Here is a 25,509-nt window from a genome sequence, read left to right on the forward strand (position 1 = left end):
GAACATTCTTCCAAAATGATTATATCTATTCCAGAACATCTATTTCCTCCTCCGGACTTGTTTTCTAGGATCAAGAAATTATTCACTAATTTTATTTGGAATAACAGACGGCAGACATGCGTATGAAGTGTGCAGCTTCTGACCCCGACAACGTTCACCTTATTTAAGAGCAGGGCATCATGCAGCCATTATTACTATCAGTCATGCAGGCAGTCGCCCGCAAATCACTATCACCTGGTATTCGCTAGAAATAAATTAATCCGTGGTCACCAACGGGGGAGATCAGAGGAGGCCAATCAGACGGAGGATCTCCGGAGAAAGGTCAGGGTTTTATCAAACTCATCTAGCAGACGTCTCCATAGTGTCGTCTCCAGCATTCGGAGGGTTGTGATTCAGTAGCAAGAGGTCCTTGTTATCAGCGAAAGGCGGAGATTGGTTTCAAGTAACCGCTCGTAGCCGACGGCCTGTTGAGGGCTCTTGTGTTTTAGCAAAAAACACATTTCGGATTTCTGAGGGAAGAGAAAACTCACCTTCACAAGATAATGGGGAGTATAAAGAGGAGATAAGACGGGAATTATAAAGAACACTTAAGGGAATTGGACTTCCTCTCCCTGGAATAAGGGAGGAAACTTATCTTGAAAGTTTTACTCATGGCCATGGCAATCAATTACATTATGTAACTCCTTATCTGTTTTCAATCACCAGATGCAGATCAATTAGTTTGCCTCTTATTTGATTAGTCAGGAAATGTCAAAATCTCAAAGTCCAAGATGTCCAAAGTCTCAACAGAATAAACAGTCCGAAGCAGCAAAAGATTCAAAGAGTTCAAACCCAAATAATCAGTCCTGGCATGAAAAAGTTGAGGCTGCAAAATTAACTTAATTATTCAATTTGTTGCCTGTTTAATAGACCAAAACCCACCAAAGTCCTGTGGACAAGTGAATGCTACCTCCGACGTCACTTTATCTGCATTTTAAATCCTTTTAAAGACAATTAAATGCAGTTTCTTTAATTAAGACTGTTCAACACTTCTCACAAAAGGTCAGGAAATCTAGGACGGGATTTCATTTCTACACGGACAAAAAAGTAAAGACACATGGAAATGCTGCGTTGCATTCATGATGGTGCTGCAAGAGGCTGATTACCAGCTTTACACAGTTCAATCATCCGTATTTAAGAGGTTGGAGACATGGTTGTAATCTAGAAGTTCGTCCCCTGCTCCATTTAATTTCTTCAATTTTGTTCATTTCACTTGTTTTTAGTCACGTGTAGGCATTAAAACCGACTCAGTTAGAGTTAGGAAAACATCCCACAATGCCTTGAAGCAAACCTTTCACAATACCCCTTATAGTAATTGAATGGGAGAGAAACATCGAACCGAGATACATGTTACATATTTATTTTTACTCAAGGTAATTGCACGAGTGACGACCTTTGAATGAGAGCATTTTGGAGTTGTTTGGAAGATCATTTGGATGGAGCAATTCACTTCAAGTAAGAAGGCTAATGTCAAGTTTATGGCAAAATAAACGGATCCCTTTAATTACCGTATTTTCTGGACTATAAGCCGCTACTTTTTTCATAGGTTTTGAACCATGCAGCTTATACAAAGGTGCGGCTATTCTGTGGATTTTTCTTCCACCGCTCGGGGCGCTCTAACCGGAATTAGAATCAAAACTAAGACAAAATAAATGCAAAGAAGAATACACTACTTCTTCTTTAGCAGATAGAAGTAGGTAGAAGCAGATTTCAAACAGATAAATAGATAAATAAATACCGGTTATTTTTTCTTGGTTCTGTCCCATTTTAAAGGAAAGGATCTATTTAGGTACAAACATGTACATCATTTACAGTTCAAAATTGTTCTGTACATGTAGTAAATATCTAATCTAACAACATAAATATCTGCGGCTTGCATATGTTTTTTTTTTTTTTAAATAGAGCGGATGCGGCTTATAGTCCAGAAAATACGGTATATCATATAACCTCCTTTTCACTGCATTTTTACAGTGTTTTCCATCACCAAATGGAAAATCTATTTGCCAGCATCCATATCGAACTTAAAATAAAAAGCTGCATTTGAAGCTTTTGCATGATCAGGACAAAACGTACAAGCCAAGCAACTGCATCAAACTCTGGGTGGACAGCCACTCATAAGCCAGAAGAATGTATCATTAATTATGTTCTGTAACATGTAAGGACACAATATTAAATGCATATTGTTAAAGCCACCTCTTGTAAATACCTTAAATCTAAAATTGTTTTAAAAATAAGGTTAATAATTAGCTTACTGCTGTTCACTTGAAGGTCGTCACAAAGAAGCAAACCCAACCCCAGGCCACGTACTGTATTTAACTTGAAACACGGTAGACAGTAGGTCAGAGGGCGGAGGAGGGTGTTTGCGGGGTGTCCCGCGTTGTTTGGGGTCAACGGTGTTTGGAAGTCTCTTCCTTTGTTCAGACCCCGTCAAGTGTGAAAAATCGGGGCAGGCCTGAGGCCCTAAGCACCGCTCTGCTCCCCCAGATCATCCGGCTAAACAAGCAAACATCTGAGCAGAGGGAAATCTCCCAGTATGATCATGTCCAGCTCTCCCCCTACACCAACAGGACAGAGTGACAGACTCAAAACGAGGCTCTTACGCCAAACACAGTTCACACATTTACACTTGGCTGAAGCCTGGAGGGATTTTGAGTGGAAAAAGCATCACTTCCTGTCAACGGCATCACCAGTAGTTAAAGATGCTTCTGCATCCTCGGAGAGCTCAGTGTCAGACGGTGATGACACAAACACATCCAGGAATAGTGATGGAAATCAGTCCTGGGTCATTTCTCAGATGCCGCGTGAATCAACCTGTCAGCAGAAAGCAAACAGGAGCCTGAAGCTTTGGTAGAAACCTTGTTTCATCATTTCTGTACTGACTACTAGGAATGGGCACAATTTTACCGTTCACGATATACCGTCAAAAAAATTCCCCACGGTAAGAATGTGTCATCTCCCGGTAAAAATGATAAATTCCAGTTGATGACGTTTTTGTGTAAAGCCGGATTTATGGTTCTGCGTTAAATCGACGCACAACGTACATGAAGGAAGGAAGGAAGGAAGAAAGGAAGGAAGGAAGGAAGGAAGGAAGGAAGGAAGGAAGGAAGGAAGGAAGGAAGGAAGGAAGGAAATGAGCCAGAATAGAAAGAAAAAGAAAGATATGAGCCAGAATAGAAAGAAAAAGAAAGATATGAACCTGAAAGAAAGAAAGAAAGAAAGAAAGAAAGAAAGAAAGAAAGAAAGAAAGAAAGAAAGAAAGAAAGAAAGAAAGAAAGAAAGAAAGAAAGAAAGAAAGAAAGAAAGAAAGAAAGAAAGAAAGAAAGAAAGAAAGAAAGAAAGAAAGAAATGAGCCAGAATAGAAAGAAAGAAATGAGCCTGAAAGAAAGAAAGAAAGAAAAGAAAGAAAGAAAGAAATGAGCCAGAATAGAAAGAAAGAAATGAGCCTGAAAGAAAGAAAGAAAGAAAAGAAAGAAAGAAAGAAATGAGCCAGAATAGAAAGAAAGAAAGAAAGAAAGAAAGAAAGAAAGAAAGAAAGAAAGAAAGAAAGAAAGAAAGAAAGAAAGAAAGAAAGGAGCCAGAATAGAAAGAAAGAAATGAGCCTGAAAGAAAGAAAGAAAGAAAGAAAAGAAAGAAAGAAAGAAAGAAAGAAAGAAAGAAAGAAAGAAAGAAAGAAAGAAAGAAAGAAAGAAAGAAAGAAAGAAAGAAAGAAAGAAAGAAAGAAAGAAAGAAAGAAAGAAAGAAAGAAAGAAAGAAAGAAAGAAAGAAATGAGCCAGAATAGAAAGAAAGAAATGAGCCTGAAAGAAAGAAAGAAAGAAAAGAAAGAAAGAAAGAAATGAGCCAGAATAGAAAGAAAGAAATGAGCCTGAAAGAAAGAAAGAAAGAAAAGAAAGAAAGAAAGAAATGAGCCAGAATAGAAAGAAAGAAAGAAAGAAAGAAAGAAAGAAAGAAAGAAAGAAAGAAAGAAAGAAAGAAAGAAAGAAAGAAAGAAAGAAAGAAAGAAAGAAAGAAAGAAAGAAAGAAAGAAAGAAAGAAAGAAAGAAAGAAAGAAAGAAAGAAAGAAAGGAGCCAGAATAGAAAGAAAGAAATGAGCCTGAAAGAAAGAAAGAAAGAAAGAAAAGAAAGAAAGAAAGAAAGAAAAGAAAGAAAGAAAGAAAGAAAGAAAGAAAGAAATGAGCCAGAATAGAAAGAAAGAAAGAAATGAGCCAGAATAGAAAGAAAGAAAGAAAGAAAGAAAGAAAGAAAGAAAGAAAGGAGCCAGAATAGAAAGAAAGAAAGAAAGAAAGAAAGAAAGGAGCCAGAATAGAAAGAAGAAGAAAGAAAGAAAGAAAGAAAGAAAGAAAGAAAGAAAGAAGAAAGAAAGAAAGAAAGAAAGAAAGAAAGAAAGAAAGAAGAAGAAAGATATGAGCCTGAAAGAAAGAAAGAAAGAAAGAAAGAAAGAAAGAAAGAAAGAAAGAAAGAAAGAAAGAAAGAAAGAAAGAAAGAAAGAAAGAAAGAAAGAAAGAAAGAAAGAAAGAAAGAAAGAAAGAAAGAAAGAAAGAAAGAAAGAAAGAAAGAAAGAAAGAAAGAATTAATTGGTTTTTATCAATTCAATTTAATTGGTGTAGTTTAGTAGCATTTAGTATTCTTTTAGATGATGGTGATAGATTAAGTTACAAAGGTGGAGTTGAATTGGTATATTTTTTACCGTCATTTTTTATCGTTATCGGGATAAATGCCAGAAATTATCGCAATACATTTTTTAGTCCATACCGCCCATCCCTACTGACTACTCATACAGCTATCAGACCTCTCCAGAGCTGCTCTTTGTGGCCCCCACAATGCAAACCCCATGTGAAAGCTGACTCCTTATATTTCAGCCACTTCTCACCCATAAAACATATGTGACAACCCAAGTTAGACAAAGTTCACGACCTTTGAGCCACATCTGGTCAAAATGAATTTATCAGTGCCACAGTTGCGCAATCATCACCAAGAGTAGCCCTAATTAGGCCCAAATGACTCTGCTATTTGGTTCCAGATGGCAAAGGATATTTGGACCACAGTTGCAGATTTATTTGTCCCACATTTTCCCTTGAAGGACCATACAGACTCAAGGCAAGTGTGGCAGCCACAAACGTGCCATAGTTTACCAAATCTGCATGTTCTTTGAGATGTTAGGTGGTCACTGGCCCCACAACCCATCTTGAAATGGGATTGAATTTTATGTCATCTGGCACCTACAACGCATGCAGGAACCCAGGTCAGACCCTGCCCATGATGTTTAGGTAGGGCTGGGCGATATATCGAGATTTCAATATATATCGATATATTTTCAAACGCGATATGGTACGAGACAATATCGTTTATATCGAGAGAAAAAAAAAATTATGATTTTGATATAGCTTATTTTGTGACAAATTGACTTGAATGTTTTATTTGAGATTTGCACAAATGTTTTGTTATTTGCACAACTGTCAACCTCAGTGGAAAAGTCTGCCTGTTACTGTCTACATTGTATTAATTGCACAGTGTATTTTAATTTAATTGTTATGCAGGAAAGGGATATTTGTTTTATTTTATTCAAGAAGCATTTTTATTCTATATATGCAGGCAGTTTATTTTTATTTCATTTGTTTTATACATTTTGATATTGTGCAGACCTCTGTTAACAAAGGTACCTGTGTGACATTTGGCACGAGGCTTTGTATTAAAACTGACTGTTTTTTTAAGGGTTTGCCTCAGAAAAAAATGAAGCTAACAGAGATGCTATGCTATAATGCTTTGGGGGAAACCCCAATTATGGCACAGAAAAAATATCGATATGTATCGAGTATCGCCATTCAGCTAGAAAATATTGAGATATAACTTTTGGTCCATATCGCCCAGCCCTATGTTTAGGCCCACATAACTGGTATTTGCTGATTTCATAAATGAGCCAAAAGTCCGAAAAGAAACCACAAAAATGAGTCTGATACCAAAGAAAGCCCCTCTCCCCAACATAAAAACAACAACAAACAAACCAAAACTAAAACTTTGTGTCTGACATCCTCCCTGAAGGATTAACAATATCAGTCAGAGTCTCCATCCGCTGAGAAACAACAGTACCCACAAGGGGGGAACTGGAGCAGGATACAGAACCAAAACCAAAACTTTACAAAGACAAAGAGGAACAAATGATTCTTGAAGACAATCTGACTTCATTCACACTAATGACCAACAACAGATGGCAGAGGTTCACATTTCAGAGTAAAGATGCTGAAAACAGCTCAAAACAGGATCTGTAATCTGAGCTCAGTCACTCCACAGCCACCGGCGATTTCAGTCAGACGCTAATGACACGAGCGTTTTCTCCGGCTGCAGTCTGGTGACCGCTGGTCCGGCACCATCAAGGACAACAGGTTACAGTTTAACTTTGCTCAGAGTCAAATACGACCTCTCCTGAGGCCTGGAGGACTCTGACAGAGAAGCAGCAGTCAGAAATGACGCGCTTCCTCTTTTTTTTCCTACGTTCTGTCAAAAACAAACAAAAAAAAAAGAAGGAAGGAGGAAGAAGGACATCCCTGCTGCCAACACAAAGACCAGGGTTTTCTTTGGGATTCACCTAAAAAACATCCCTGGGGAGGGGGATCCAGCACTCAGGACTTCCTGGTTGGCTGAAAACAACACTTGAAGTTCTTGTTGTTGTTCAGTACAAAAATATGTATTGTTAACTATTCAAAAAAGAATATTCTCTGCAATTATTGAACCTAACTTTGACTGAGAATAACACAGAATCTCCAGCACAGGAAGTTTTGTTTGCCTTTGAAGACATTGTTCAGGTTCCCTAATCACACACATCACTCCACAAGAGGGACCGACCCCCCATCACCACCACTACCACCCATCACCATCACCCATCACCCCCACCCATCACGACCAGCCATCACCCCCACCCATCACCATCACCCATCACCATCACCATCACTCATCACCACAACTACCACAGATCACAATCACCATCACCCATCATCACCACTAGGGATGCTGCGATCCGATCCGCAAATCAAAAATATGCTGCGATCCAGCCAAAAAAAAACCGATCGGATTGCAGTGCAGGGGAAAACTGCTATACTAGCACTGCGATACTAGCACGACACGAGCTCACGTGATAACAACAACCGAGAGAGTGTGGAGAGCATAAAATGTCAGCGGTGTGGCAATACTTTAAAGTAAAGGATGAAAAAACTGGAAAGGCATAGTGCAAAACATGTGAAGCACAAGTCTCAAGCTGCTTTCACATAGAGCGCGGTTTGCGCCGCGTCACAGCGCGGCACAGTAAAATTAAAAAGTTTCAATTCGGGCAGGCGCGGCGCAAACCCTGCAGAAAAGATTGCGCAGTTTATTGTGCTTGCTGACCAGTCCCTGTCAGTAGTGAGTAATGTGGGATTTCATCGTTTAATTCAACACCTCGAGCCTCGCTACGTTACGCCTAGTTCTGTTTTCACCACACAGCAGCACAGGTCGCCACTGGCAGTAGAATTTATCTGACTTTGGAAGTCACAACTTTTATTTATGGTAACAGATGTCAAACAAAGCCTACTTTTAGTACATTTGTTTTTAAATTTGCTTGATTTTTTTTTTTAAATTTGCTTGATTTTTTACGTACGGTGGCCGAGACCCGCCATTGCTGAAAATAAAAGTAACGCTGCAAACAAATAGAAACGGCGCTGCAAATAAAAGAAACGCTGAAAATATAAAGAAACCCTGCTTCAAATAAAATAAAAAATGACGCAAATAAAAAAGCCACAACGGAAGTGAATTACCCGGGGCTGTTTTTGCCGATGCACCGGTGTTTTTATGTGAGAGGTGTTGTTGTTTTTATCATTAATAATAATGCCAAGAATAATCTAAAGCGTGGGTAACAATAGTTATTTGTATGAATGTGAAGTTGAAGCTGTGTGTGGTGGTCAGGGACTTCTCCTCTCACGTAAAAAACACCGGTGCATCAGCAAAAATAGTCCCCGGTAATTCACTTCCGTTGTGGCTTTTTTATTTGCGTAGTTTTATTTTCAGCGGCGTTTCTTTTTATTTGCAGCGTTTCTTTAATTTGCAGCGGCGTTTGTTTCTGTTTGCAGTGTTACTTTTATTTTCAGCAATGGCGGGTCTCGGCCACCGTACTACTGCCTATTTTATGTAAAAAAAAATGTAATATCTAATAAATGGCTCAAGTTTTGTCATAATAACCTACTGTTGTGGACTATTCATCTCAGGAAGTATGTTATTCTCATTTTGAGTAATATCACTTTATCAAGCCTTTTCTATTATTCCACAACACAAAATAAGTACTGAAAAAGTGAACATATTGGTCAGAAAAGAGAGATAGAAATATGCGCTGGTATCGGATTGGTATCGGTATCGGATCGGTACTAGGGCTGTGGTATCGGTATCGGATCGCAAGTGAAAAAGTTGGATGGCAGCATCCCTAACCACCACCCATCACCCCCACCCTCCTCTCCTCCTCTCCTCCTCTCCTCCCACCACCGGCCTCGCCCCTCTCGTCCCCGCCCCGCAGATCGGGGATGCTGGGGCTCATCATTATCTCTGGACCAGGCCCTTCTACCTCCATTTAAGCCACACACACACACACACATGCACACACACGCTGCAGCATGGCACCGCACAAAAAGGCTGAAATCGCTTCCATCTGGCTGCAGGTCAGCCTGGTCCCGGCAGGGCGCAGACAAAGCGGTGCGCTCGCACATTTCCAGCTCTGCAGTGCCTGTCCCTGCACACTCACAAACCCCCCACCACCCAACCCCCAACTAACTCTCACTTTTACAGCTTTTGCACGCTAAAAACTGTCCGAACAGCTTGGGGGGGGGGTTCTGTAGTTCAGCTGATGGGGATGCGCGCAGCTCCGGAGCTCCGCAGCAGCAGCCCGGGCTGCGGAGCAGCAGCAGCCGGGAGAGGGTGCAGGGGGGTCGGCCGCCAGCAGCACTCACCAGTCGGTGTCCGAGTACTCGTCGATGACGTCCTGGTAGGCGGTCAGCAGGGGCAGTCTGTTCTTGGCGAGATTCACGGCCATGTTTCCGTCCCTGCGAGCATCCAGACCGCTGCTGATGGAGGGAGACGCGGAGTGAGACTACAGAGAGGACGGAGAGGAGGAGGAGCAGCAGCAGCAGCAGCAGCAGGAGGAGGAGGAGGAGGAGGAGGATGAAGAGGAGGAGGAGGAGGATCTGACTGGTGGAGACAAAGACGCGAGCCCGCTGTCCGAGCGGTCCTAGCGCCGAATACAGCCTGATAAATAATCAAAATATGAGATGTCCTTTTTATATGGAGGATTTTTTGTGCCAAAATTAAATAAATAAATACATCATTCATTAATTAAAATGGGAATGAAATATATCATTAATTAATTAAATGTGTCATTAATTAATTAAAATTAGAATTAAATATGTCATTAATTAATTCAAATACAATTCATTTTAAGTAAAAATATATATTTATTATTTCAGCATTTAATTAAGTTTTACATTTACATTTCATGATTCAGCAACACGAAATCATTAATTAAATGTGTCATTAATTAATTAAATGCAGTTTTACATTTCATGATTCACACGCAACACGAAATCATTAATTAAATGTGTCATTAATTAATTAAATGCTGAAATAATAAATATATATTTTTACGTAAAATTAATTGTATTTTAATTAATTAATGACACATTTCATTCTAATTTTAATTAATTAATTACACATTTAATTAATTAATGATATATTTCATTCCCATTTTAATTAATTAATGATGTATTTATTTATTTAATTTTGGCACAAAAAATCCTCCATATTTTTATAGTCTCTTACACAATCATACATAAATATTATCCAGCTAGCAGAGGTGTCAAAAGTATTCACATTCATTACTCAGGTAGAAGTATAGATACTAGAGTTTAAAAATACTCCTGTAGAAGTTGAAGTATCAATTCAAGTTTTTTACTCGAGTAAAAGTATAAAAGTACTGGTTTCAAAACTACTTAAAGTATAAAAATAAAAGTAATGTATCCTAACCTTTATTGGAATGTACATCCATGTTTAGTTGCAGGAATCTGAGGGAACGGATGTAAGAACAAAACTGGACAAGAACATCTGAAACAACCACAACCAAATTCACTATATCTGGATGGAGCAATTTAACTGGATAGTTTTTTTTTTTAAGGCCGAAATGAAATAGAGTAACAAGGCTGTTTTTTAAATATAAGGAGTAAAAAGTACAGATAATTGTGTGAAAATGTAAGGAGTAAAAGTAAAAAGTCGTCTGAAAAAGAATTACTCCAGTGAAGTATAGATAACCAAAATTTCTACTTAAGTAAGGTAACAAAGTATTTGTACTTTGTTACTTGACACCTCTGCCTGCTAGCCATTACGTGCAGAAATTTAAAAAGGACATTAATACGAATTGTTCCTTCTGTAATTTACATCCAGAAACAGTTGTTCATTTATTCTGGCTTTGCTCTCATTCGAAAAAACTATGGGCAGATATTAGCAAATGTATTATTGACTCTTTCACTATAGATTTTAATTTACATAAGGAAAATGTTACTTTTTGATAAATCTGTTTTTATTTCTTGCCAAATTTAATATTCATAAGAGTACATTTTCAAAGAAAACCCCTTGCTTTTATGTTTTCCAGAAAGAAATTGAACTTTACTTAAAACTAATCACTAAATCAACAAATGAAAAGGCTATTAAAACCGTAGACTTGTGTAATATGTATAATCTTCTTGAATAACGAACATCACCCCTGGCACATGTTCTGTATTCTATTTGTATACTGTTCCTGTATACTATTCTGTGACTCTTTTAAATAAAGTTTAAGAAAAAAAAAAGAGATGTCCTTTTTATATTTAGAGGAAATTAAATACGGTATTAGGGGTTGCTCTGATAAGTTTTCTCATATTTGGGAACCTATTCCTTCTCTTGTTAATTCTTTGGCATCCTTGGAAAATTAATTTAATTTGATTTAATTTAATTATAGGGAAGTATGATATTGTTAACCATGTATATTTTATTTAGGGTTCCTCTTATGTCTGTTTATTTTAATTTTTATTTATTTCATTTTATTTATTTTTTTAATTTTTTTTGTTGTTGTTTTGTGTGTCCTGTATTTTATTGTATTACTTTATTTTTCCTATTATTATTGTCTTCAGTCAGAGTTTGATTGGTAATTGGTACTTACTTTGGGACCTATTTATAATTATGTATTTTACAGTGTGTGTGTTTTGGGGGGTTTGTTATGTTAAGTTTTGTGTCTTTTTTATTTTACTTTTTTTTGTGTGTGTGTGTGGTAAAATATAAAACGGGGTAATTTGTCGAATCCTTTAAAAAATGTTTATTGTGTAATATACATTACATCGACTACCCAATAAAGAAACATGAAAAAAAAATATGAGATGCTGTCAGACCTTGAAACACACACAGTATCCCGTGTTTTAAATCATTAGACTACAGAACTCCAAATTACTGGAAAAATGCATATCAGTCTTTTAAAGTTAATGCAAAGGACTGGCTTGTTGACTCACAAAGATGTGAGCACTAGTAGTACTACTACTAGCAGTATTGCTAGTGGCTCTCTTTAATACAAGCCATTATTTTACCTGTATCAGGAAGTGAATAAATGTAATTTAAAACTGTATGCTAGCCAATTTGGCTGGTTTTAAGATGATTGTACTGTACTTTTATTCATTTGTTTTATTCTATTCTATTTTTGCACTGTATCTGTCTTTGTTGTGATATGTCATGCATGCTGTATTTGTGTTTATGTCTATTGTGCATTTTTTATTTTATTTAAAAAAAAAGTCTATTAACATCTGACGAAGGGACTGCCGATGAAAATTAGCCTTTCGGCTAACTCGGGTACATTTACTTTCTGCAAGGAAACGTTGATCAATGTAACTGTCCCTTTTTAAAAAATAAAGAATTATAAAATGCTGTGACAAGTAGCTTAAAGTGACACTAAAGGCTATTTTCTGGACCACATTACACCCAGTCATGAAATCACTACACTGGCTTCCAGTGAGTCAAAGGATAAAGTTTAAAATCTTACTGCTGGTCTACAAAGCACTGAATGGTCTTGGACCAAAATACATGCTTTATCTGTTAGTTCCTATGAAGCTCCCAGACCCCTGAGGTTCATGTGGATCTGGTTTGTTGTGGTTCCCAAGAACCAGAACCAAGCAAGGTGAAGCAGCGTTCAGTTATTCTGCTCCTCACCGGTGGAACAAACTTCCTGTAGACCTGAGGTCTGCTCCAACTGTCAGCTCCTTTAAATCAGGATAAAAACATTACTGTTTACTGAAGCGTACTCTTAAATTAAATACTTAATTTAAGTACTCTACTGCCCTTACTTTTTAACAACTTGTGCTTTTTATTATTTTACCTCTTCTCTTATTTTATTTCCTTTTATTTGTTATTTACTGTTTAATTGTGTCTTGTCGCTTTTAATGTTGATGTAAAGCACTTTGAATTACCGTGTTGAATTGTGCTATACAAGAAAAACTTGCCTTGCCTATTTTATTTTGGATATAAGTAGAGGACACATAAGTGGATTCCACCCTGATCATCTCTGTGGCGAACTGCATATAATGTGGCATTATTGGCACCTGATCATAATTTGAAATAAAGTCACACCCAAACTGATGCATTACAGTTGCAACCTTTCCAAATATCAGACTAGCTGTTGCCATACAAATTTATAACAACACTGCATGTAGCACATACGATAGCACTATGTGTACGTTGGGCTTAATGTGAATAAAATGAGACTGGGGTGTTAAACAAAACTAGCTGAGTGTTTGATTTGTTGACGTGAGGAGCAGTCTTAAGGCAATGTGGCATTGCAGTGGAAGCCAATCACAGCAGTCATGTGATGTGACAGACTGGTGGTTGTGCCTTTAATTACAGCATGATCACTTTTACAGTGATAGCAGGTCCAGTATGCAGTAAATACTGTATATAGGCTACTGATTTTATATGCAGTCTGTAGGCAATGTGATGTAAACACACCTGTATGGAAATATTCAGAGCTAAAAATTGTAAAAGCTCCTTCAGCTTGCTTTAAAGTGTTCACCGGATAATTTAAATAGTCACTTTTTTATGTCATATCAGTCAAAGGCCTGGTAAAACAAGTGTTTCCTAAATCAACAAAACATAAACTGAAATAAACAAGAAAGAAAAGCAAAATAGCATATTTGAGGAATGTTATGATTTACTGCACAAACCCTGGGAGCTTAAATAGAAAAAATGATTATCCAATAAAAGTCCAGCTGTGATTTGCAGAACACTGAAATGAAAAGCAGAAAATATGCAGAAACTCAACAGACATGAGCAAAAAAAAGAAAAACTCGGATACAGGCTGGTTGTTGAATGTAGAGCAGTTATTTTAGATTAGCGAGTCTCAAAGTAAAATGTGAAATTGAACAAAGTGAAAAATGATTGTGCTTTTGCAGAAATTGGGCATTTTTTGAGGCCCAGCATAGCTTTCTTTTTTGACCATTTATTATAAAAATATAATTTGTTTGTATTCTCATGATTTTTGGTTTCCTCTTACACAAAAAAGAAAAGAAAAATATTTAAATTGTCTCATTACAACATCATGTTTCATGACTGCTCACGCTAAATCCTGTTAGAGTTTAGCTGCATCTAATGTTGTGAGAAAACAAATTAATATATCAAGTTCCTCTTATTAGCAAGTGAAATATTATGCCATCATGTTTTATTTATTTTTGAAGACTAGTTTAGCTGTTTTCTGTGATTTAATGTTACCCAACCAGAAGATCCACATCGTGTTTATCTAAAACCTTTTCTCTGATTGATTATGGTCTCCACAAAAGTAAAAGATGAACGTTCACTGATTTGGAACCTGGTCTCCTGGTCAAACCGGCGGCAAACAGAAATCATTACGATTGCCCTAATGGACACAAGTTATGGATTTCTTTCTTCTTTTTTTTTCGTGACACTAAGTACAACTTTTAAAGCAGTGTATCTCGGTGGGTGGTGTCTGTACCATATTCTTTTAGTACCCTAAAAAAGTTATTTTTAGAGACCATACCAGACAGTGAATGAAAACAAAAGTAAAATAAAAAATGGAGTGAAATAGAAAGAGCACTTGGTGAAACTGGATATAAACTCACATCTCCTCTCAGTTGTGTGTTAATTCACCTCTAAACACTCCAGCTTTAAATCATTTTACCTTTTAAAACAGTTGATCATTGTTTTCGTGCTATGAGACTTTAGTTCTACGTATAGTTGTTTTCATATTCACACCATTTTAAGGAATTTATTTTCTGACTTTTATGTTTTCAGTCACTGCTTTATATTTGGTTTTACATGCTTTTTGATTAAGTTTAGGTAAAAGAGCTTCCTGGTTGCGTTTAGGAACCAAAACTATTCACTTCGGCTTTGGAAAATATAATGCTTGGGTTTAAAATACCCTGATCATGAATGTACCTTAATACAGTGTTGCCTGCAGCACTGATGAACTGATATAACAAGCGTCGCTTTGCATCAAACTGTGATGTCAGTATTCCTGACTAGAGCTAAGTATGTTAATGAGGCAAAAAGAAAATTAATTATTGTGACTGTAGTAACAGTGTGTTGACCAGCCCTTGAGCCACCATTTACTTTAATTTGAATCCTCATTAGACTCCATGAAGTGTCTTTGCTGCCATAAAAGAACGACACAATCATTTAATGAGAAACATCTCTTGGTCGTATAAATGTGTTGAGCCATGCTGTTTAAAGGATTAAATGAAAAATATTTAACCGAAACACATCAAAGGATTTTTCACCCCCCTCCCACTTCTTCTCTGTGTTCACAGCTAGATGAGAAGTTTCTACGTGCAACAAAAACTACAATTAATCTGTCATTTTCCAATGAGACTACATTCTGGGGGACTTTAGGCTGTGCTTGTCGGATTAAAACAGGCCGGTTTTTCAAAGTGTTATTTATTTGCTTGGCGTGATCTCCCGCCTCAGTCCTGACAGGCTAATTTGTCCAGTGAGATCCCCCATTAAGGAAAGGCAGTTTAGCGAGCTCTGCAGGACTACATCCCATTTAGAGGAAGAGATTTGCACTCTGAGAGTCCGTCCCATCCTGTGCAGCTGCTTTACTCTTCACACAAAATTGAAAGAAGAGACGCTTGTTTCGTTTTCAATAGTGCGTCTGCTGTGACTTAGTCAGGTTGTACCAGTATGAGGAAGCACAACTGCAGACTGCTTTACATATCAACGCAAACCATAACATTTCCATCATTTAAGACTTAATTACTGATGATTTTGAAACCAATTTTCACATCGTGAGGGCAGATGAAAACGTTTTTTCACAGATACGGACACTCACTCCCTCCTGGCTGTATTCTTTCAGAGAACAATATTTTGACTGACAAAGAAACACACATGTAGTAAATGAAAAAAAGAGAAACACATCAAAGGTAAGGAAATGCAGTGACTGTAGGGCAATGAGAACTAATTACTATTAATCCACTGAACAAGAGGTGGGGGCTGGGTGTTGTGTTTTTTCTGGGATGTGGTGGCCGCTGGGGTTTTAGCAAGAATGATTGGAACACAGAGAATGTGTGTGGGAGATACTGAACAATGCAATTTACATGTCATTTTGGTATCTTTAATCACATCAGCAGGGCCATTAAACCGCCAACGAATCGGCAGTGAGTTTCCTGATCCTTCCCCCCGTAGCGCCCTGCACACAAGCAGCCCTTTCCGCTGATCCAAACAGACCACGGTTCTCTATTAGTGGGTTGTTTTGCTGCTCTCCTGTAGCAGTTCTGCGACAGTTGCAGCTGCAAGTTGAGGATTTATTTAGCTGATTTAGTTAAAGCAGCACTATGTAACTTTTCCACCTTAATCTAATATTTCCAGAGTCATTGTGATGGTACATCAACTTCCAACAGGTTTAATGAACCTCTGTCATGGTCTGGGGGGTCTGTATCGCCTTCACTGGCACTATGTAACTTTGAGGAGCATGGTAGGAACCCTTCCACACTAAAAAACTACACATTTTTACAGCCCTCTGTGGTGCGATTAACCCCAATCTTCAGATAAAACTAGTTTGCTGAGGAAAAAATATTAACTCTATTTGTAGCTGCAGAGGAAAAAAATAATCTCACGAGGAAAACAAAAATATTGCTCACGCCTCGGAGCCTCTTCAGCATAATATAGCAGTCAAAAAACAAGAAAAGAGAAGTAAGAGTAATACAAAACATGTACTGTATGTTATACTATTATACTAATTTATTGAAACACATGGCGAGTCAAACATTTACCAAAGCAGCTGCCAAACACTCCTAAACAAGGTAGTAAGACGTGGGTTGTGCAGAACTGCGGCAGTAAATCCTCATCGGAGCTCCACTCTTTGATAGGGATTTCATATGGACCCAACCCGTTAATAATCATTATTTTCTCCATATACTGCTCCCTGGCTTCCTTGTTTAAGGTATCCTGGTAAATTCCAGTTCCTTTCCAGCAGTTTAACATCTTTTTTTTTGCGTTCCGTCTGTTCACTTGGTGAAACAGAAAAGTAGTTTTGAAAGTCTGTCACGTCTTCATTCGCTATCAAAACAAATGCACGCGACGGGACAGGAGTTTTCCGGCAGTACGGGCTGGTGCTCATGGGAAACGTAGTGTTCTTTCTGGTAAAGCACTACCGCTTTTGTCCAAAGGAGCCGCCAAACTCAACAAAAGCTGAAAGTTACGTTGTGCTGCTTTAAGATGTATTGTCAAACAAGTCTTTAACCCGTTGACCTTTTTCATCTTTAACAGTCACTACTGAACATTTTCGGCTCCGACAAATAAACCAGAGCAGACAGGTCACGAGTTAACAAGGGAGTGGAAGATATTTTGGAGGCTCACTAGTCGACTAGTAAAATGTGCCGGTTAAGTAGTGTTGGCCAGAGTCCCGGAAGTGTGTTAACAGTTGCCTAGTTGGGACTTTGGTACTGCAAACACTTCACTACCGCCGCCTCTGCTAAAACTGGCTGGACCTAAGTGTTGCCAGCAGCCAATAACTGGAGACCAGTACAGTAATCTGGTTAACTAGTGGGACATAGCGCTAACAAATGGTCAACATGTGTGAACAAAGAGCTGACTAGCTGAGAAAACTGAGGTCTGATATAAAAGAAGGGAATAAAGTCCACAGTCTTCAGGTGAAAGAAACCTTTTGCTTTAGCGTACAACCGCTACACGTCTAGCTTCAAGGGCTGCAAACCTTTGAGAGTAGGAAGCCAAAGTTCCTATTAAGCATTCAGATGAAGAAAATGCTTTGAGTGAAGTTTGTGTCTGATATTATTGACATTTATGTCAAGATCTTCTGAGCTTCAGGAAGCTAGCTATCATTTATCATGATTCCCAAACATAGCTGCCACATGTAGTCGTTTTGGACCACAGGAACCTTTTTGTTCGTGAGAGGACGTAACCCATTTTTATTTCCACCGCAGAGGAACCTTAAACTATTGTTGTGAATTATAGACCTAGTTTGTAAGAAATAAAACGCTGTTTTTACGGAAAAAAACTGGCAGCTGTAGTTGCCAGAATAATACTGTAAAAGATACAGCGGATTGTAAAACACATTACAGAACAACCTGTAAATTTTACAAGTTTAAACTGTAATCCTTTACAAAATAACATCATACAATTTATGTACAAAACTGGTAAATTCAACATCCATTTTCAGCCAAATTAGCATGACTATAACTTCATTAAAGCTATTTTCTCCTGTACAATTTACGTGCAGCCATTGCTTATTTTACATCTAATCCCATTAAATTTCACTGGAAAACATCAGAATAGAGGCATTATTAATCGGTAAAAGCCTCATTATAAGACAGTAATTGGACTGAATTTTTCCGCTTATTTTATTGAAAGATTTTGTGTTTTCTGTAATATATTTTGTAGTATTAATAGCTGCGTTTTGTTGTGAAATAAAGATCTACATACTATCATAGAATTCTTTGAGTAATGTCTTAATTAAATGAGTTATTACCAATTAGACAGACAAACTCTGACACAATGTCAACAAAGATTTTCATCTGTAACATTTACAGTCCTTCACCGTTGCTATTTCACAGTTTTTTACGGTAATTTCTACGGGCTTTTCTTACAGTGTAGTTTGTAAGGTATTTGGTAGCCCTTTGTAGCATGAGGGGAACCATTGGTGACCAAATCAGACAAAATAAGCAAACAATGATTGGTTGAACACATGGAAACAACAATGGTCCTTGATCAAACCCCTGGTGCATTCCAAACGGTGTGCGATGTGTCTGATAGGAATTCCAGAGTGTACTCATTGAACTTGTTAGTCCAAAAGTCACTGACACATGTCTAATTATAAGGACAGAGTCTCTAGAAAATTAAAATGTGCACGACACAAATGTTCCTATTGCTTTGTCAGCTGATTGGTTCGTTGCAAAGGTTACTGATAAAGGATAAAGGGGACAGTTTTTTGACAAGCACCAGTGTGCTTCAAAGTTTCTATCGATGTTCAAATATGGGGAAGAACATCAGGTTAACTCTTGTGGTAAACTCGTTGTAAAAAATAAGCACATAGCTCATTTTGGATTTAAATAAATGAGTGTGCACAACAACAGAGAATAGTGGAGGAGTGAATTGTAGCAAGACAAGAAAGGGGGGCATTTGAAACCGACCATCGGGCAAAGGGAGTTTCAGTAATTTCACCTTGTGTATAATTGCTGTCTGTGCCAATTAAAGAGCTCCCCGGCATCAACACCCCTCCTCTATTATCCTCTGGCCTCAGCCGGGGGAAGGTATGTGGGCTCCGTGCCAGCCGGCGGGCCTAAGAGAAAAAACACTGAAGCAGGTCCACGGTAGGCAGGTTACCACGGCAACCGTCCACGGCTGCAAGGCGGGGGAAAACCTCCCAAATGTCAACTTTTCCGGGAAACGAGGAGAAAAGGACCTCATTTTCAGCCCATTCTGAGCCCACAAAACCTGACAAGTTCAACTGAAGAGGAATTCCTGGACCATTAGGTCACGAGGTCTCTTTTATTCCCCAAATTAATTAAAACCTGCCATTATTAGCCCTGGTTTGAAGTCAGATTTGTTTTCGATCTATGTGCGTGTCTGTTTTATTCCTTTCTTAAAAGATTTATTACAAAAAAGATTATAAAGTTTTTATTGGGACTCATGATGAGTTTTACAGACTTTATTCCAAACATTCTTTACATTTCTCAATACACGTCAACCTGAATGGAAACTCTTTTTCCTCTGGAATCTTAAACATTACTGAGTTATAAAGTTTTGCTTTGTATGAGAAAGTTTTTTTTGGAGATTATTTGCTGTGATGTTAGTCTGAACAGCTGCTAAATCAAGAGTAAATGATTTAACCAAAACATGTGCGTGTTAGTTTCTAATTTTAGAGGCTCATTAGCATGCAATCATACCGTCTAGAGGATCTTTTCTTGTTTACCTCCTCAGTTAATCAGTAGCAGAAAGAAAACTGTTTTTCTAATCTCATATATGTGCTTCATCGTCTATATTAAGTATCAGTTTACATGCATTCAGCTGCACTGCCTGGATAGAAAAAAAAAGAACAACCCGTAAAAGTCTCGAAATGGTAAAAAAAAAATACAAATGAGCTTTTTATGCTTGGGCTGCAACAGGTTATGTGACTTTAACTCCTTAAATGCCTCCTGTTTCCTTAAACAAGCGTGTCCCAGGATCAGAGGTGTCAAGTAACGAAGTACAAATACTTTGTTACCTTACTTAAGTAGAAATTTTGGTTATCTATACTTCACTGGAGTAATTATTTTTCAGACGACTTTTTACTTTTACTCCTTACATTTTCAAGCAATTATCTGTACTTTTTACTCCTTATATTTTAAAAACAGCCTCGTTACTCTATTTCATTTCGGCCTTTAAAAAAAAAACTATCCAGTTAAATTGCTCCATCCGGATAGAGTGAATTTGGTTGTGGTTGTTTCAGATGTTCTTGTCCAGTTTTGTTCTTACATCCGTTCCCTCAGATTCCTGCAACTAAACTTGGATGTACATTCCAATAAAGGTTAGGATAAATGATAACATGCCTCTGAAGTTTGACTTTTTGCACCATTACAATACTTATAGGCAACTACTCATCATATCTCCTGCTCTCTGAAACACATGTTAATGCTCAATAGTACACATATATGGTTCTTTAATATATTTGCATTATACTAAGATGCATTCATTTTCAATGGCTTTTGTCCTTAATGGCTTTTTCCCCCCCTTACATTACTTTTACTTTTATACTTTAAGTAGTTTTGAAACCAGTACTTTTATACTTTTACTTGAGTAAAAAACTTGAGTTGATACTTCAACTTCTACAGGAGTATTTTTAAACTCTAGTATCTATACTTCTACCTGAGTAATGAATGTGAATACTGAAGACACCTCTGCCCAGGATGCATCCGTGTTACTCTGTGAACAAGGGTCAAATTAATGATCTGCTTCGAGCAAATCAAGCAATTTGCTGAAAGGGCTAAATAATGGTTAAAGTTGAACTCATCTCATATTGATCTTGAAGAGGAAACTGATGTCGGTATTTAACCCGTTGTCCAGATACTCCTGTTGTTTGGAGCAGACAAGTGGAACGAATGGGGAATTTGTTGAAGTTTCTTCAATTCTATGTGGCGCAAAAATTGTTGTGAAAAACAAAATGTTCCACTTCCTCGTGCTTCTCCTTCATTTCTGTTGTGAATGCACTCCCCTCCTCCTCAGCCGAGAGGCACCGATTGATTTATTGATCAGTTCTACTCCAGGATGCCTCTGAAGGAGGCAGACAGGTGGACAGATGGAGGACAAAATAAAAGCTCTATTTCCCATCTGGAGTCTTTGTGTAAGAGAGTCTCTGCTTCTGTCTTTTGTCCTTCTTTATAGCGTGAAGTCCCCTAGTTTTCTTTTGTTGTAACCTGTATTGAAAGGAGTCACATGCTCTCTTTAAGTCCGATTATGGATGGAGTTCTTCCCAGATGTGTTTTTCCTTCATCTGTGTGTCTGCTGCTCTCAAGTTCCATCCTTTAAATGCTCTTGTTTCAGGCTCAGTGAGAGCAGACTAAGATTGTCGCTGCAGGGAGCAACATGTGCCAACTAATCAGGTTCAGCAGCCGAATCTTGTTCAACGGCTTCTTTGACCCAACAAAATGCTGGTTCAGGTCTATTTTTTCTCCTGCAATAGATTAATTTATACTTTTATTTTGACTCGAGTAGAAAGAGTAAAATAATTTGCTTGCAAAAGAAAAAAAAAGTAGTGGTTTTGGGGGCAATGCTGAGTTATAGCTGAACAGAGGTGTCAAAAGTATTCACATTCATTACTCAGGTAGAAGTATAGATACTAGAGTTTAAAAATACTCCTGTAGAAGTTGAAGTATCAACTCAAGTTTTTTACTCAAGTAAAAGTATAAAAGTACTGGTTTCAAAACTACTTAAAGTATAAAAGTAAAAATTAGTAAATTATTTAGTAAATTAGTAAAAGTAATTAGTAAAAAGTAATGTAGACATTGAAAATGAATGCATCTTAGTATAATGCAAATATATTAAAGAACCATATATGTGTACTATTGAGCATTAACATGTGTTTCAGAGAGCAGGAGATATGATGACTAGTTGCCTATAAGTATTGTCATGGTGCAAAAAGTCAAACTTCAGAGGCATGTTATCATTTATTCTAACCTTTATTGGAATGTACATCCAAGTTTAGTTGCAGGAATCTGAGGGAACGGATGTAAGAACAAAACTGGACAAGAACATCTGAAACAACCACAACCAAATTCACTCTATCCGGATGGAGCAATTTAACTGGATAGTTTTTTTTTAAGGCCGAAATGAAATAGAGTAACGAGGCTGTTTTTAAAATGTAAGGAGTAAAAAGTACAGATAATTGCGTGAAAATGTAAGGAGTAAAAGTAAAAAGTCGCCTGAAAAATAATTACTCCAGTGAAGTATAGATAACCAAAATATCTACTTAAGTAAGGTAACAAAGTATTTGTACTTTGTTACTTGACTCCTCTGTAGTTGAAGTCAACAAGGTTGAAGACATAAGACACAATATTACCGCTGTGATCAGCACAACAAGCCCATCCACTTTACCCCCCAGCAATCTCAGGAGAAAAAAAAAAACAAAAAACGCTCTGCATCCTTGATATCTCCTCTTCAACTTGTCTACATTTATGCTTCTCATTCTGGCCGCTGGCTGGCCTTTGTAAATCCATTTCTACCACATGTAAACAGCTTTCCTTTGCTATGGCTACCCATCAAGACGAACATCAGCAGGAATTCTTCAACCAGATCAGCATCCAAATCAGTATAAAAAAACAAACCCAGAACGAGTCTTTGCAACAGGCTGGCATTTGAGTGCCCATAGGACAGCTTTGGTTTTATCTTTGAGTGCTGGACATAGTTCAGCAAAGATGACAAACAGAAGGAGAGACAGGTCTGAAGTCTGATTCACTTTGTGGTTTTTGTGGTCATGGATGGAGACGTTCATCCTAAATGGGTGTGAGCTGCTACTCTGAAGATTTCAGAAGAAAACCGAGTTTCTAAAGTTTAAAGTTTGGATGTGCTCATTAAATAGAGCTACCGTATCAAAACAAAGAGCCCTTGGACATCTGTTCCTTGGGTGGACACGCAGTTTTCCTTTTGATGATTAGATATTCTTCTTCTTCTTCTTCTTCTTCTTATTTCATTATTTTGCTTTTGGAAACAGCAACAGTTTTGGAAGCTAAATGTATTTTTCAGCACTTCATCATATTTATTGCCCCATTAAATGTTACAAATGATAACACATTAGTAATTATATACAGGGTCGGTGCCAATACACAGAGGTCACTGAGAGGGAGCCAAGTATTGTTTCAGCATCATTGCACATGATCCCCGTTTTTGGTGGAGGTTTAAACCAAAGAAGCGGATCATTCAAGTCAATCATGTATTTAAAAAAAAAAAAAAATGTAAATGAAGGCTATTTACATACCAATTGTAAATTTATTTTTAACTATGCAGAGACAAAATACACAGAGCACAACACACACAACAGCCCAGGGGGCTAATGGACTGGTATGACATTTATAACGATCATAGTCATGATCATGTTATGAAGAGATAGAGAGAACGTGTTTAATTTGTCACAGTCTGTCAGTGTCTGTGTCTTGTCTATTTGTTTGTGTGTGTTCTGTGGGCATATAGGCTTGGCTCCAGCTCTCAGCTTGGCACACCTGGTTCCAGTTCCCTCGTCTCCTCACCTGCATGGCGTCAGCTAATCATCCCCAGTCTACAAATGTTTGGAGATCCTGCGGCGCCGATGCCAGATCGTTTCACAACCCTAGTGTGTGGTAACGCTTCTAGTCTACCTGTCCAGTATATTCCCTAGTTTTGCATTTTTGGAAACTTTAGTTAGTGAGTGCAGATTTTATGCTTCTCGTGATTTTTGATTCCTGTCCTTCTCATCCTCAGAGAATCTCCGCCAGCCGTTTGCCTTGCCTGCCTGCCTGCCTACCTGCCACTCAGCCTCAGCCTGCTCATCGGCACACTAGAATCCCGCTGCCCTCCGGATTGCTTTTTTCCTGCCTTTTTTAATAAACACCCTTGGACTTTGACTTTGTTGTGTTCTGCTTTTGGGTCCGCCAGTTTAACTAATCGTGACAGAACGATCTGGCCTAATATGGACCCAGCGGAACTTGGTAGGGTGAAGGAGGCCGTTGCTAATCAGGGACAGCTTTTAGGCAACCATGATTCACTGCTTCAAAGACTTGTTGATCAGATGACTGTGATCTCCAACCAGCTTACTGCTCTCACCATTGCTTCGCAGGCTCAAGCTCCACCTCCTGAGGCACCTCCACCTGGACCTGCTGCTCCAGCTGCTGCTGCTGTTCCTCATGCAGAGCCACACATCCCCCCACCAGCTAAGTACTCTGGCAATCCTAACACTTGTCGGGACTTTTTAACCCAAGTTCAGCTGAGCTTTGAAGCTCAACCGTCTCGCTATGGTCGTGAGGAAGCTAAGATAGCCTATACTGCTAATCTGCTGGAGGGTCCTCCTCTCAGTTATTTCAATGCCCTCCGTGAGCAGCGTTCTCCTGCAGTCCAATCCTTTTCTGCCCTTGTCACTGAACTCAAGCGAGTCTATGACCACCCCATACGAGGACAGCAGGCAGCTCAACAGCTTCTGAGAGCCCCTCTCTGAGGGCCAATGCTCTGACTGGTCGCCTCCTCGCTCAAGTTACTCACCGATCCGAACCTGTGCACCTCCTGGTGTCAGGCAATCATCACGAACAGATCCAGTTCCACATAATCTCGTCCCCACACGCTCCCATAGTCCTTGGTCAGCCCTGGCTGGTTTTGCACAATCCTCTTATTGACTGGGCCGCGGGTAAAGTCGTGAGCTGGAGTCCCCACTGCCATTCCACCTGTCTGCGGTCCGCTCGCTCTCCTAATGAGGGGACCATTTCCCCTATTATCTCCGAGCCACCAGACCTTTCCAATGTACCTCCAGCATACCATGACTTAAGTGAAGCCTTCAGTAAGCAACGTGCCTTGTCTCTCCCTCCGCACCGCCCCTATGACTGTGCTATCAACCTTCTTTCTGGAGCTCCCCTGCCATCCAGCCGGTTATACAACCTGTCTCGTCCAGAGAGGGAGGCTATGGAGAAGTATATCCATGACTCATTGGCTGCCGGCATCATTCGACCCTCATCCTCCACAGTGGGCGCAGGCTTCTTCTTTGTGAGCAAGAAAGATGGCTCTTTACGTCCCTGTATTGACTACAGAGGTCTCAATAACATCACCGTCCAAAACAAATACCCTTTACCTCTACTTGCCTCTGCCTTCGAGCCCCTACAAGGCGCCACCATTTTCTCCAAATTGGATCTCCGAAATGCTTACCACTTAATTAGAGTCCGAGCTGGAGACGAATGGAAGACGGCATTTAAAACACCACTCGGCCACTTCGAGTACCTTGTCATGCCTTTTGGCTTAACTAATGCCCCAGCTATGTTTCAAGCCTTGGTCAACGACGTTCTCCGTGACCTGCTTAACCGAACAGTCGTTGTGTACTTGGACGACATCCTGATTTTCTCCCGGAACCTAAAGGAACACGTGGGTCATGTCCGAGAGGTGCTCCAGCGTCTTCTAGAGAACAAGCTCTACATAAAGGCGGAGAAATGTGAATTCCATGTTCCATCTACTAGATTCCTGGGATTCATCGTGGAGAATGGCCAGGTGAAGGCAGACCCTGAAAAGGTGCGTGCAGTCGTTGACTGGCCTCAACCAACCTCGGTCAAGCGTCTCCAGAGTTTCCTTGGGTTCGCAAATTTCTATAGACGTTTCATCAGGGACTATAGTCGTGTAGCCGAACCCCTCACCAGGCTCACCTCCCCGGCCAACCCTTTCACCTGGACCACCGAGGCTGAGGCAGCCTTCAAAGACCTAAAAACACGGTTTACCACAGCTCC

General features: G+C 38.9%; 1 protein-coding gene across 4 annotated transcripts in view; it reads right to left on the reverse strand.

Moving 5' to 3' along the window:
• Window positions 1-9,191, reverse strand: part of LOC133460048 (drebrin-like) — a 165,144-nt gene extending 155,953 nt beyond the window's left edge. For 2 of the 4 annotated variants that reach the window (XM_061740545.1, XM_061740544.1), the window contains exon 1: window positions 9,001-9,190. In XM_061740545.1, coding sequence (XP_061596529.1) covers window positions 9,001-9,083 — 83 coding nt within the window. In that variant the 5' untranslated portion in view covers window positions 9,084-9,190. Of the gene's footprint in view, window positions 1-9,000 lie in introns of all 4 variants that reach the window. The other 2 variants (XM_061740546.1, XM_061740547.1) reach the window with 2 other exon arrangements.
• Between the last annotated feature and the right edge of the window lie 16,318 nt (window positions 9,192-25,509).

This window comes from Cololabis saira, chromosome 14 (assembly GCF_033807715.1).
Source record: "Cololabis saira isolate AMF1-May2022 chromosome 14, fColSai1.1, whole genome shotgun sequence".
Taxonomy (NCBI): Eukaryota; Metazoa; Chordata; class Actinopteri; order Beloniformes; family Belonidae; genus Cololabis; species Cololabis saira.